The 14,954-nt window shown below is 40.5% G+C and overlaps 1 protein-coding gene and 1 pseudogene across 1 annotated transcript; both read right to left on the bottom strand.

Annotated features, from left to right (window-relative positions):
* Window positions 1-2,737: 2,737 nt before the first annotated feature.
* On the bottom strand, window positions 2,738-6,746 carry LOC118657855 (ATP synthase F(0) complex subunit C2, mitochondrial-like). Its single transcript, XM_036312529.1, has 2 exons — window positions 6,624-6,746; window positions 2,738-3,070 (listed from the first exon to the last, which is right to left on the bottom strand). The coding sequence occupies exons 1-2, from the start codon at window positions 6,744-6,746 to the stop codon at window positions 2,738-2,740; spliced, it is 456 nt and encodes a 151-aa protein (XP_036168422.1).
* A 2,535-nt stretch (window positions 6,747-9,281) lies between these two features.
* Window positions 9,282-11,830, bottom strand: LOC118657854 (annotated as a pseudogene).
* Window positions 11,831-14,954: the final 3,124 nt, after the last annotated feature.

Below are 14,954 nucleotides of genomic sequence, written 5' to 3'. Positions count from 1 at the left end.
ACTTATTACCAGTTGTTAATCTCTAACTGTGCCTCATTTATAAGTTAAGCTTTATCATCATTATGTATGTTTGGGGAAAAAACACAGCGTCTTGATAGAGGGTTCCGTCCTGTTCGTGGTTTCAGGCCTCCACGGGGTGGGGTCTCGGAACGTGTCCCTCGCAGACAGGGAGGGATGAGCGAAGAATTGTTCCACACCTTCAACAGCTTGTACCTCATCAAGTATGTGCAACCTAAAACCTGCAAAACATTGTTTCATCTTTGATGTAGAGGGCAGTTTGATATCTAGTAGCCTGTCCTGTCCTTTTTGAAAATCAGTTATTGGGTAATAATACCTATAGGAGACGTAGGTATTATTACCTACATCTTTTTCTTTCTTTCTTTTTTTTTTTTAAACAACTGGAAGGTTTTACTTATAATTACTAAGAGGACAGTATTAAGAGGAAAACTTTTCTTGATGAAGTCTATATTTTACAAATACTACCTTGGCTTTTTAAAAGTTTTATAAGCAAGGAAAATGAATGAGGAAATACTTCTTATGGTCCAGGCGGTCGCCAACCTTTCGGACCTCAGGGGCCTTTGGACTGGAATACCTGTCACCGCCCCCCGCCCCAACTCCCCTCCCAAAGTGCATATGTTTGAAATATAGTGGAATATTAACATTATTTTAATCTTCTAACTTTGGAAATTAGCTGTTCCCAGGTAGAAGTGTGCTAATTTTGCCATGCCATGTAAGAAATAAAAAGTCATTCCAAAGCAATGAGTTTTTTAAAACATTTTTTAAATTGTTAAGATAAAGTAAGCTAAATGTTATTTCTTTTTCTGATGGACTTGGCAGAATAAATTGTCTATGCAGGAAGCAGGCAGTCAGCATTAGATTTGTTAGTACCTATTATATATCTCAAGGCACCGTTCTTCATAGATAAACACAATGAGATTTTTCTACCCTCACAGAGTTTATACTGTATTCAAGGAAGGGAAACAAGAAAAAAAACAAAAACCTAATAAGGTAATTTTCAAAGAATGAGAAGTGCTATGAAAATATGCTAGGAAGTGATTGGGGTGACAGGAGTAGTAGGGTGGTGATTCACAATGGCATGAGATAAGTGGGAGGACCTGAATGATAAGAGACATCATTCAGAATATTATGGAGAAGATTGTTGGGAGTAGAGCTAGGAACAAGTGCAAGACCCGAAGGCAGGAACAAGGTAGGCAGATGTAGGGACTAGTCTGGGAGGTAATTGGTGCCTGGTGGGAGCTGAGCATGGAGAGGATGGTAGAGCCCAGGGGGTAGGTAGGATTTTGCAGGTAACAATAAGTAACCTAGTGAATTCTAAATGAAATGGGGGGAGGGGGGGGAGGAGAAGGAACCAGTAGGGGAATAACTAATTTTTTAACAGACTTAGTGAGATATAATTTACACACTATATGATTAACCTACTTGCATTTCAATAGTTTTTAGTATATTTACAGTTCAGCAACCATCACTATGATCTAATTTTAGAACCTGATTTTTTTTTTTTAAAGATCACTTTGGTTCTTTTGTGGAGAATGGATTTAGAGGGGCAAAAGTAGAAAGGACGGGAACAGTTAGGAGGCTATTGATTTTATCGAGGTGAGAGGTTTTCAAAGTGAAGTTTTCATTTTTTCATTGCATCATTTCCCAACTACCTGCTGAGCCCCTGTGATGTGCCAGACACTTTGTGAGGTGCCAGGTGTTGATCCCTGCCCTATAGAGCATGCAGCTGTGGGACTGTGCATGACAAACTCAGCTCTCTGTGCCTCACCACTTGGTAAGAGTTTTAATTTGAAGAATAGAAAATTCAGCACGTCAAAGTCAACATATAAAGAGTCTTTCTCACCCCACCTTCACCCAAAGTGAACAAGCCCTCTGATTCCAGTTAACCCTCCTGTCCAGTGGCTGCAGGCAGGATGAAGTGTCCAGTGTGAGCATGCATGGATGACAGCATGGGGAAGAGCTCTAGATTTGTGCACTCAGGAAGACACATCAAATGCCTCTTTCATTTCTCTTCCGGGGGGGGGGGGGGGGGCGGCGTGTGCTGCAGTGAGAACGTCCCCGTCTAGCTATTTCATCTATGGGCAGCTGAAAACACTTATGGAATATTTTGCATTTGTGTTCTCTCAATATATTGCCACTCCTCCCCCAATATCTAATGGGCCTGCAGTGTATGCCCTAGGTTTGTGGTTAAATTCTGTCAGATGTTTCCTCAACTCACAGTCTATTGAACTCATTCCTCCAGCGTTCTGGGGGCTCATCTCATGCAAACGGATTTAAAGGTGCTGCATTATAGTTAGATCTTTCAGAACATGCACTGCTATAATGTTTGTGAAATAGTTGAAGCAAAAACAAAAAATAAGCGGAATTTATACTGAGGGCTAAATAATGAAGGGGCACTCAAGAACTTGTGCAGATACTACTAAATTTTGAGAGGAAATATATTTACAGTCCATATTCTGTAAACATTCTTTTATCTGATTAGTTGTTAGACTTAATGATTTAAAAGATCTGTAATAGCTATGCATGATTATTTTTATTTATTTTTTATTTATTTATTTATTTATTTATTTATTTATTTATTTATTTATTTATTTATCTTCCTTCTGTCAAACCCTGAGCCAACCACTTTCCCCAGGCTTCCTAGGGAGGTATAGGAAAGTGAACATACAAGGCAGACAAGACATGGGAAATAGAACTATGGGAGGTGGAGACAGTTCCTTCACATGGCAAAGAGGATGAGAAAGGTCACCATCAGGCAAAAGAGCCGCATGGCCTCTAAGAGGGCAAAGCCCAGAATGGTGTAGGAGAAGAGCTGTTGCTTCAGAGAAGGGTTCCTGGCATAACCAATGATGAGGCTCCCAAGCACAGTCCCAGTTCCAGCCCCAGAGCCTGCCACCCCTACTGTGGCAGCCCCAGCCCCAATGAACTTGGCTGCGGTGTCAGTGTCCCTTGAAATGGTACTGGTTTGGAAGCCGCGGTTAGAAATAAGCGAGGTCAGGGGACGTGGGGCTGCCAAGCTGCTGAGGCTCTCATCTGTCAGGTGCCTTTGGTCCTTTCAGCATTGACCGGCTCAGCTGACCAAGGAGGGGGTGGAGACAAACTTGGTGCAGGCATACATTTCAGGGGATGAGGGGAACTGCTCCCAGTGCAGAGAAGACAGAGAGGGGCCGATTCTTTTTATTTTTAAAGGCTATTTCTATTAGTTAGGAAAGACAAATAACTTTTAAGAATCGCAATCTCACCGCCTAGAGGTTGACATTATGATGTACTTCCTGTCAGGCATTTGTCCATGTCCATGTGTACTGATGAAATATATGTACAAGAATGGCTAGATCTCAATGGCTCTTTGTGCTTGAATTGGCCCATATGGTTATTTTTATTTTTTTTCCATATGGTTATTTTTAGATATAGTTGAAAGCTTCTGGAAGCAGAGACCAAATTTCTATTTTGTATTCCAGGTCCAAAGTAAACTTCTGAACTTGGTATAGATCTGACAGATGTGAATTTATAAACAAACAAGCCATAAAACATGCACTGATTTAATGTCTTTATTTTTAACACTTGCTTCATTAAATGCTTCCAACTGTAATGAGATTCATGCCAGCGGAGTCTGAAACATATATTTGACTGCACCACTTGGGAGTAGCAGGGCAGGGTGTGGCCTTTATGGACATAGACTTGGGAGTTGGCAGACCTGGGCTAGATACCCAGTTCCACAACTTCTGTGGCTGTGAGGTTAGAAATTTAACCCCTATATTGGTGTTCTATTCCTGCATAACAGAGTCCCACAAATTTAATGGCTTAAAGCAATACCTGTTTATTATCACATGGTTTCTATGGTAAGAGTCTGAACATGGCTTAGTTGGAGCCTCTGGTCAGGGTCTCCCAAGGTTGTTGGTCAGACTAGGTTTCATCTGGAAGCTTGACTGGGGAAGAATTTGCTTCTAAACTCATTTAGGTTGTTGGCAGAATTCCTTTCCTTAAGGCTGTATGATTGTATGAAGACCTCCTACTTTTTGGTGGCTGTCAGCTGTCCTCGGATTTTTAGAAGCTTTTCACAATTCCATTCACTGAGCTGCTCTAGTATGGATGCTTACCTCCTCAAACCGGCAGGTGAGTCTCCTACTCCAGGTAGCTAAAGCAGACTGTCTTATATAACAGGAACAGGAAGCAAACGTGGAAGTGACATCCCATCACATTTGCCTTATTCCGCTAGAAGCAAGTGACAGGTCCTTCCCACAGTCAGGGGAGGGGATTACACAAAGGTGAGCACCAGGAGGTAGAATTACTGAGATTTATTTTATGATCTCTCTGCCCCAATTCCTGAGCCTAATCTGTAAAGCTGGTATAACAATGAAATAATATATATCAAATGTTTGCATGGTGCCTTCATAAATGTCAGTGACGATGATGGTGATGCTCTTTGGTGATAACCAATGGATATCCTGATAAATGCTTATAATTCTGAATTGTGGAGACCCTTGTAAGAACTCATTGGAATATAAAGAAGTTTAAGTTTTGAACTTGAGTCTGTCAAAGGATAGTATCAAGTCAGTTATCTATGTGATATGGAAGAACGGCAATGTCATTGATTTTTAAGGCAGGACATAATTCATGATTAATAGCTAACGACTTTGAAATGAATTGCAAGAGATTTTCTTTGATTGTTTTGCTTAGGCACATTATTCCACATTACAGAGATACTTTAATGTACTCAGCTCTTTCCCTATTGGTGGACATTTAATTTTTACCAATAATAACAATTACCAATAATAAGCTTCCTTCTACCGATATTAAATGTACTTGTATGTTTCTGTAGGAAAAAGTTATTGAGCCATTTATTGAGGTCATAGGTATCAGACATTGTGTTAAGTGCTGAGTGAACAAGACAGATATGGTCTATTTCTTTATGGAGCTTACAGCTAAAGATTAAGCAAATTCAAGATTAAAGGCATTAAACAAATAATGCCTTTATCTGTGAGGGGTGCATTATAGGAGGGCCTAATATAGTAAGGAAGAGGGTGAGGTGAAGTCAGATCCAAGGACAGGAAGATAGCAGAGTTTTGGGGTAGGCCTCTCTCAAAAAGGAATAAAATGTTATAATTGAGGGAAAGTCATTCCCTCCAAAGCTTACAGAGATGTTGCCTGTCCCTCACAGGGCATGAGAGAATGGACTTTAGTTTTAGAAATACAATTGATTGGAAAATATTTTTATTTTCTGAACTTTTTGATCAGGACCAGTCTCTTCTTTTCCAACCCCCAAACTGGCTTTCCCACCTCCACTGACAGCAACTGCATGAAAATGTCTTTTTATTTTTAAATACATTTTCAAAATATATAGAGATGCCAAAAGAAAGGTAGTTAGAGAAAAACACCCTAAGATACACCCGTTGCTAGTACCTTGGTATATATTAGTGCTGCCCAACAGAAAGATAAGGTGAAGCATAAATGTGAGCCACACATGTAATTTAAAAATTTCTAGTGCCCACATTAAAAAAGGTTAAAAGAAATGGGAAAATTAATTTTAATAGTTCTTTAACTTAATATATGCAAAATACCATTTCAACATATAACTGACATAAATATTAATGGGACATTTTACATTCTTTCATACTGTCTTTGAAACCCAGTTTGTATTAGCAACTCTCACCACATTTCAAGTGCTCAGTAGCCACACGTGCTAGTTCTTATAGTATTGAACAGTGCAAAGGTGTGTGTGTGTGTGTGTGTGTGTGTGTGTGTGTGTGTATTATTAACCTTTATTCAGAATTTGGTTCTTAAAAAATATATATTTTTTAATTTTAGAGACAGAAGAAGGGAGGGGGAGAGAGAGAAACATTGATGTGAGAGTGGAACATCAATCAGCTGCCTTGCCTCCTGCACACTCCTTATTGGGGATCGAGTTGCAAACTGGGCATGTGCCCTGACTGGGAATCGAACCTTTTGGTGCACAGGACGATACCCAAACAACTGAGCCACACTGACCAGGGCTCAAATTTGTTTCTAATGTACCAAAGGAGGGAGTAGCCACATTTTCTATGTGGATGAGACAGAAAGTAAAAGGAAAGGTTGAGGCTTAAAAACTGTCAGCTGCCACTCATCAATCAAAAAAAGAGTCTCAGTCTCTCAATCTCATATATATATGTGTGTGTGTGTGTGTTCTTCCAGGTAAGGAAAGATATTCAGAACTACACATAAATAATATTGTAACATATTAAAAAAATAATATTGTAATAATTATATATGGTGTCAGATGGGTACTAGATTTATCGAGGTGATCACTTCCGAAGGTATATAAATGTCTAGTCACTATGTTGTACACCTGAAACTAATATAATATTATATGTTGATTGTAATAGAAAAAACTAAAAAAAATTAAGTGGGGTGGGGAGATAAACTGGCAAGCACTGCAAGCCTAAGTAAGAGTTAGCAAGAGAAGGCTACGTGTATATAGTAAAGAGGGCCAGTTTGGGGACAAACATACAGCAGCCCCTCTCCCTAGCACATGTGACCCAATTATGGCCCCTAAAATAGAAGTTGGCACTTGCTGTTCCTTTTCCTGGAATGTTCTCCCTCATGTCTTTCAGCTGTCTGCCAACTCTTACCTCATCTTCCTCACGTGAGGTCTTCCCTGCGCATGCCATCTGAATGAGAGGCTTCCCTCCTCGAGAATCTCTCTTCCCTTCCTCTGCCTCATGTTTCTTCAGAGCAGCCCCCACTGACAGCATTTGTCATTTTGTGTGTAGTTGACGTCCCCCCATGAAACTGGGTGCTCAATAGGGCAGAGGTTCAGGTTTGTTTTGTTCACTGCTTTGGCCCCAGCACTTAGAGAATAGGCAGGTGCACAGTAGGTTCTCAGGAAGTGGTTGTTGAATGAATGCCTGATGGATGAAGATAAGGAAAGGGAGGAGGAGGGTAGCTGGGAAAGAGGAGCGAGAAGGCCCCACCATTAGTGGGAATAAGTGTTTGCATAAAAGACAAAGTCATACTTTTCTTTCTTAAGAAAGCAATTTGGTTTTCAAGTGCCTGGAATAACATTAGGCTAAGGACTTCTGGAATGCTTGGGATTTGTTTTAATGAATAGATGGAAATTATATCCAATTAGCATTAATTTTTATGTGTAAGCGAGTACAGCCAAATTGTATAAAAGCAGTTCTCTTGAATAATTTAAATGTTCTCTCTACCCCGCAAAACGTTTAGCATACTCTTCCCTCAAAGATTCTATTAATGGGAACTAAAATCACAAGGTTTAAATGCAAAATAAAGGTGGTTTTTTTTTCGTTATGCAGGCACATAAGTGAATACCTCAGAACTGGACAGACCCAAGTATCAGATACCAAGGACTTAACTTAAAATTTAGGGATTTTTAAAAGAAGAATATAGAAATAAGGGAAAGGCTTCTTTATGGTAGAATTCAAATTAATGAGCATAGAAAGAATGATGAAAATAAAAAAAAATCACCATTATGCAAAATGTTTCAGGCAAGTATCATCAATACTGATGATAAAACATGTATAAAACTATGGTGGCCGAAACCGGTTTGGCTCAGTGGATAGAGCATCAGCCTGCGGACTGAAGGGTCCTAGGTTCGATTCCGGTCAAGGGCATGTACCTGGGTTGCAGGCACATCCCCAGTGGGAGATGTGCAGGAGGTGGCTGATCGATGTTTCTCTCTCATCGATGTTTCTGACTCTCTATCTCTTTCCCTTCCTCTCTGTAAAAAATCAATAAAATATATTAAAAAAAAAAGTATGATGAAGAGGATATGAACATAGTCTCAAAGTATCTCTCCAGCAAGATATAATAGTTCTTTTTTATGGGCCCAGCACGCTTCCGCTGCGCCACTCTGCTCCCCTTATAATAGTTCTTTTTTAAAAACAAAATTCATATTTTATTTATACTGAAATAAACTTTATATAACTAGAGGCCCGGGCCTAAGCTGTCAGTCGCACATCCTTAGCGCTGCCACGGAGGCAGGAGGGGCTCCCGCCACTGCCACTGAACTGTGCTTGCCAGCCGTGAGCCCAGCTCCTGGCTGAGTGGTGCTCCCCTTGTGGGAGCACACTGACCACCAGGGGGCAGCTTCTGTGTTGAGCGTCTGCCCTCAGGTGGTCAGTGCGCATCATAGCGACCGGTTGTTCCGCTGTTCAGTTGGTTTGCATATTACCCTTTTATTCTATAAGATTGGCTTTCTTCACCAAAAATAATGGCAATATTTTCTGTATTATTCCTAGATAACCACAAAACGTATTTTTGTAGGTTTTCCAAGTTTTTTTTTTTTTTAAATATATTTTATTGATTTTTTTACAGAGAGGAAGGGAGAGAGATAGAGAGTTAGAAACATCGATGAGAGAGAAACATCGATCAGCTGCCTCCTGCACATCTCCCACTGGGGGTGTGCCCGCAACCCAGGTACATGCCCTTGACCGGAATCGAACCTGGGACCCTTCAGTCCGCAGGCTGACGCTCTATCCACTGAGCCAAACCGGTTTTGGCGGTTTTCCAAGATTTGCTTATAAATCAAGATGAGGCAGTAGATATAGTCATGGAAAAAGACAGAATAAACAGACAAACTGGTTGTCATTATCTGTTGTCTCTGTCTCTGTCTTGAACCATGAAGGAGAAGTGTTTGACATATACCTGCTAAAAAGCTTCTGAAGATATAAGTTCAAAAATAAAGGAATACAAAGAGCAACATCCAGATGTGGAACAACAATGGTAGGTTCTTCCATTCAATCTTTAACTGCAACTTGTTCCTTTAAGATCTTTGAATAAAGACAAAATTGACACTGAAATCCTTGTTTGGCAAACTCACATGTTTCTTTCACTGTCTGGTAATTCCCTTAACTGCCCATTACAGATTTTTCACAGCATACTCAATACTCCTGCTAGTCAAAGGTTAGTCGTGAGCTTCACGATAAGATTTTATAATATGTATTCCTTCCTCCCACACCTCCTCAAAATTTATTTCTACAAAGAACTGATAACTCAGTCCATGACAGCTGGATCCAGTAATAAATGTTATGTCTAAAATGACTTTTCTAAAACAATTGCAAAGTGCCATTAGCAGAGATCACACAGAAATGTGACATGGCACTTTCAATGCTGTTTTCTAGAAGAACAGTTAGTTCTCCAAAGCATGAAAGTTCAAATGGGCGCCATTTAAACAGGCAGATTATCAATGGCTAATCTACTCAGCATATTCAGTGGTTCAGTGGTTTACATATACCTTATAAGTTTTCTATAAGATGTTTTCAAATTTCTCACAGATTTTTTTCAATATCAAATAGAAAACCTATTTTAAAAGTCTCCCATGTATTTTTGATGGTTTCTGAATTATCTGTAGAAGTTCTAACTTAGTTGTATAGAGTTTGATATATGTGTCCACCATTGAATCCAAATCATGTTTTATATCAACATTTCTGTTAAGCAAAGCTAAGTTACTTGACCTTTGGCCTGTCAAAGTGTTCCTCAGGTATGCTTTGAGACAATTCGCCCATTTTCATAATGTTCCTTCTCAACCTTCATCATAGGAGGAATACATAGGACTTTCAGCAATGCATAAACATTGGCAAAAAACTTGATGTCTGGCAGGTTGGGGGCTTCATAAATGGTGGGTGGAAGTGCTCTGTCTTTCCCTCTGTGTTTTTCCACTTGATTCTCCAACAATGAAGCTCAGCTGAGAGTGTACCAGGATAAGGTGGGTTGCTTCTGTAAATGTCAGCATGGTGCTCCTCCGATGTATTGAATTTGAGCTGTACCATGACAGAGGGTACCAGAGATCAGCATTGAAGAGCTCTGAGATGCTGTTCTGAGAACCTGTCTTTCAGTTCCTGAATGATGTGCTCCACTGTTGGAACACTTAGAGCTTCTTTAGAGTAACCCTCAGAGGTCAGCTGAGATTCCAGGTTCCTTTGCTGAGCTCTGCAAAATTTCCCCAGGGAGCTTCATCTGAATATCAAGTTTGGTTGCCAAATTAGTGGCTTCCTCAAACTAAAATTCATGATAAATTTCAATGTTTTGCATCACTTCATTTAGCGAATGCAGCACTGCAGTCAAGCTACTGTCTGCAAAGAAGACATCAGAAGTCTGCCCCTGGAGATTTTCCCCAAAGGCTCTTATAAAAGATAGAACATTTTTAAGAATGACAATGATAACAATGTCATCAAAATCAGTTACTGCACTATAGAGTACAAATTCTCAGCCTGCTATACAGTTATTCCATCTTATAGTTGTGTCACTATTTATATCATCTAAACATAAAACAAGTGCTTGTAGGAGGCCCACTAAAATTTCAAAAGCACCATGCCTGCCTGTCCACCAAAAATGGCAAATTTCCTTCAGTTCTTGACCCCTTTCTTCATTGTTCTGAAAGAGGACAGAAATTACACTGTAAAGCTCTAAAAGCAGTTTGTGGTGATTGATGGAAAAAAGAACCAACTTCCTGAATTGTTCCTAATTCAACAGATACTCCAATGATAGACACCAGTTTTGCCAACCACATATTTAAGGCACAGGAAGGGGCGAGTGTGTAGACAGCTTAGGGATATTTCTCTAAAAATCAAGAAGGAACAACTCTCATGTTAGAAGAAAATCCACTGGACACAATGTAAACCTGGCCACAATAATACTCCATGTATAATCCTCTCTTCTCAGTTATCATGGTTTGAAATTTCATAGTTAAAATTTCGGCATCGCCGAGACCGGTTTGGCTCAGTGGATGGAGCGTCGGCCTGCGGACTGAGGGGTCCCAGGTTCGATTCCGGTCAAGGGCATGTGCCTGGGTTGCAGGCATATCCCCAGTGGGAGATGTGCAGGAGGCGGCTGATCGATGTTTCTCTCTCATTGATGTTTCTAACTCTCTATCTCTCTCCCTTCCTCTCTGTAAAAAATCAATAAAATATATTAAAAAAAAAAATTTCGGCATCAGCATCTTAAGGCAGGAAGTCCACAAATTCCTCTCTCAGGTTATGAGATTCGTCAACAAACTTCACCATAGTGGGCAGGTGCTCTGTCTTTGTAATAAACGAAAATAAGTGAGTCTCTCACTTGCCTGAGGGTTTCCTCCCGAATGCAGCTGTCACAGATCTCGAGCATCTATTTCTGTCATGTTTTTTAACAGAACAGTGTGTTGACTGCTGTTGTCTCAAAGCACTTTCTCAGAATCTCAGTGCTTGAAATTTATCAGGAGTAAAGAAACCTCGGATTTCAACAGCTTCATGTCCATCCAGACATGTTTTGTTTTCCCCATAAGAATCAAAATTTCAAATAAAGATCTTAAGTATTCTTTTTTCCTTCTCTTTAAGAATTAAAGGTAAAATATCCTCATCCTCTTCTTCACCACCTTCTTCTGCATTGGGGTTCTGAGCATTGCTGTTGTTAATCTCTGTATGTTTTTAGTTCCTGCTCAGAAATTTTGTCAAATTTTTTCCATTTCAGTATCCTGATTTCATTCAGTTCTTTTATTCGTTTTCTGTGTCTACTATATAGATTGTACAAGTGACTGGTAAGATCAAATATCGTTGGTATTGCATTATCTCCAACAACTGTCCTATAAGGATTAGTTGTACAGATCATAGAGGTCTCAAAGTGTTTGGCACATAATCGATAATGTTTATGTACTTGATTAGGTGTTTTATTTTCTAAGTCTGCTCTCCTACAATTTTTCACCCACTTGTGGGATCTCTCTGGCTGGATTCTGAGGGAATCTGAAGCAGGCCAAGTCCCATTTGGTGCTTGTGGAGTTGGGGACAATGCAGAAGTTCAGATTGGTCCTCTCCCATGGGCTGTCCAGTGTTCTCCCTGCCTCCATTAGAGCGAGAAAGGGGAAGGGAGCCAGGTCGGCCAGCCGCCTCATCAGGGTTGGTGTGCCAAGATAGATCAGTTCCAAAGGGAAAAATAGTAGCTTTACGGTGGGGAAACCTGTGGATACCGCCTGAACTAAGTGATCCAAGTTAATACCATCAGTCTTGGGACACAGAATCTACAAACCTCCCGATATGATTCACTGAGGAGGGCACAATATCACTTGTGTGGGATTTTTGCCAAAAATGCAGAACCTGAATTTAATCAGGAAACATCAGACAAACCCAAATTGAAGGACATTTCACAAAAGAACTGACTGCTGCTCTTCAAAAAATGTCAAGATAAAAACAAAATGTCAAGATAATGAATGATAAAGGAAGACCAAGGACCTGTCTTAGATTGGAGGGATGTTTCCTGGGACATGAAACCAAAAGCAATATTGGATCCTGGATTGGCCAAAAACCAAAAACACACACACAAAAGCATTGGTGGGACCATTGGCAAAATTTGAATAAGGTCTATGGATTAGTTAATGTTATTGTACCAATGTTAATTTCCTGGTTCAGATAATTGCACTATGATGATGGATGATTTTTACATTAGGAAGCTGGGTAATAGTTATAAGGGAACTTTTTGTACTACTTAGGAACTTTGTGTTAGCCCTAGGAAACTAATACATTAGTTAACATTTATTGAGAACTTACAACATGTAAGGCCCTATGTTGAGCTCTCCACATGCATTATCTCATTTCATCCTCACTTCAATCTTTTGCAATAGGTACTATTAGTGCTTCCAATTTATAGCTGAGAGAATTGATGCACAGAATGGGTAAGTAACTTGCCCTAGGTCACACAGCTAGTAAATGGAAGAGTGAGTTACTTCCTCTGCAGTCTGTCACTGGCATATTTCTGTACATCTCACTATACATCTTTTCCTGGCTTCCAGGCTTTCTTATGGGATGTGAAGTGGCTGCCTTCGATTAATTTCTCTCTATACCTCATATATAAATTCCAGGGATGAAAAATAGTCAAGTACAATGTGACTATCACATCCTGTTTCCTTACCATCCATGACTTCACAACCCACCCCAGCCTGGTGATATCAAATGTCTGTTTATTTAGAAGCACCAAATGTCTTAATCCTCTCAAGACAGGAGTGCTAATCATCCAAGGAGAGATTCCATTTTGAAAGTGAGCAAGTAATTTAAGCGAAAATTTGGGATTAAACTTGGGCATCTGAATCATGGGAGACTTCATTCTGGGGCAGTGGAGCTGCTTAAGAAAAGGAGGGAACAAATGTTTTCTCCATTTTATAGCAAATAATCTGAGAGATAATTACCCCCTGGGCTTCATTTCCTTGCCTTCTTGAGTCATTCCTTCATTCAATTAACCTTTTTTTTTATTATTTTTTTAAATTAAATCTTTATTGTTCAGATTATTACATTTGTTCCTCTTTTTTTTTCCCCCCATAACTCCCCTCCTCCCAGTTCCCGCCCCACCCTCCGCCCTCACTCCCCACCCACTGTCCTCATCCATAGGTGCACAATTTTTGTCCAGTCTCTTCCCGCATCTCCCACACCCCTTTCCCCCCCAGGAATAGTCAGTCCATTCCCTTTCTATGTCCCTGATTCTATTATAATCACCAGTTCATTCTGTTCATCAGATTATTTATTCACTTGATTCTTAGATTCACTTGTTTATAGATGCATATTTGTTGTTCATAATTTGTATCTTTATATTTTACTTCCTCTTCCTCTTCTTAAAGGATACCTTTCAGCATTTCATATAATCCTGGTTTGGTGGTGATGAACTCCTTTAGCTTTTCCTTATCTGTGAAGCTCTTTATCTGACCTTCAATTCTGAATGATAGCTTTGCTGGATAAAGTAATCTTGGTTGTAGGTTCTTGGTATTCATCACTTTGAATATTTCTTGCCACTCCCTTCTGGCCTGCAAAGTTTCTGTTGAGAAATCAGCTGACAGTCGTATGGGTATTCCCTTGTAGGTAACTGAGTTTCTTTCTCTTGCTGTTTTTAAGATTCTCTCTTTATCTTTTGCTCTTGGCATTTTAATTATGATGTGTCTTGGTGTGGTCCTCTTTGGATTCCTTTTGTTTGGGGTTCTCCGCGCTTCTTGGACCTGTAAGTCCATTTCTTTCACCAGGTGGGGGAAGTTTTCTGTCATTATTTCTTCAAATAGGTTTTCAATATCTTGCTCTCTCTCATCTTCTGGCACCCCTATAATTCTGATGTTGGTACACTTGAAGCTGTCCCAGAGGCTCCTTATACTATGCTCGCATTTTTGGATTCTTTTTTCATTTTGCTTTTCCGGTTGGGTGTTTTTTGCTTCCTCGCATTTCAAATCATTGACTTGATTCTTGCGCTCCTCTGGTCTGCTGTCGGGAGCCTGTATAATATTCGTTATTTCAGTCCGTGTATGCTTAATTTCTAGTTGGTTCCCCAATATAAGATCGAGGGTCTCATTAGTTTTCTTGTAGATCTCATTAAGTTTATCGGCGGCTTCTAAACAGTTCTTGAGAGACCTTAAAAGTGTGGTTCTGAACTCTATATCTTCCATTGACAATTTTGTCCTGTTTCTTTGTCTCCGCATTTTGTTATGCTTCCTTGGTGCACCCCCTAGTGGTCTTTGTTCGAAGTCTTATAGTTAAATCTTGATTGTTGTAGCTTATTCCAGGGAGGGTTTGACCTCCAGGCCAAGTGGCTATGAGAATCAGCTGTGTCAGCAGTGAGAGAACTTCTGTCCTCTAGGGAGGTGCTAGTCTAGCCTTTGCCTGAGGCTATCCGGCAAAAGCCTCTGTGCAGGGCTTGGGCTGGGCGGGTCGCACAGGATCAACAGGGTGGGCCGGAGAGAGCAGTTATGGCGGCTCTCAGTCCTGTCCCCAGGGGCTCTGCCTCTCTGAGTCCCAGCACCCGCTGCAAAGCTCAGAGAGAAAGCTGCACTCGATCTGACCGAAGCCAGACAGTCCCGCTTCTCCCGTTTGAGTCTGGGTCCCTAAAGACTCGCCCGGATCTGGAGCTCAGAGTCTGCGACTCCCTCCCGATTGAAAACGCCAACCGCGCCCTCCGCCGCCAGCCCACTCGCGCACTCCGCACCTCAGAATTTGACTTCAGCA

This window comes from Myotis myotis, unplaced genomic scaffold, assembly GCF_014108235.1.
Source record: "Myotis myotis isolate mMyoMyo1 unplaced genomic scaffold, mMyoMyo1.p scaffold_m19_p_6, whole genome shotgun sequence".
Classification (NCBI taxonomy): Eukaryota; Metazoa; Chordata; class Mammalia; order Chiroptera; family Vespertilionidae; genus Myotis; species Myotis myotis.
Note: the sequence above shows the minus strand (reverse complement) of the source record. Positions and strands in the feature narration are given on the sequence as shown.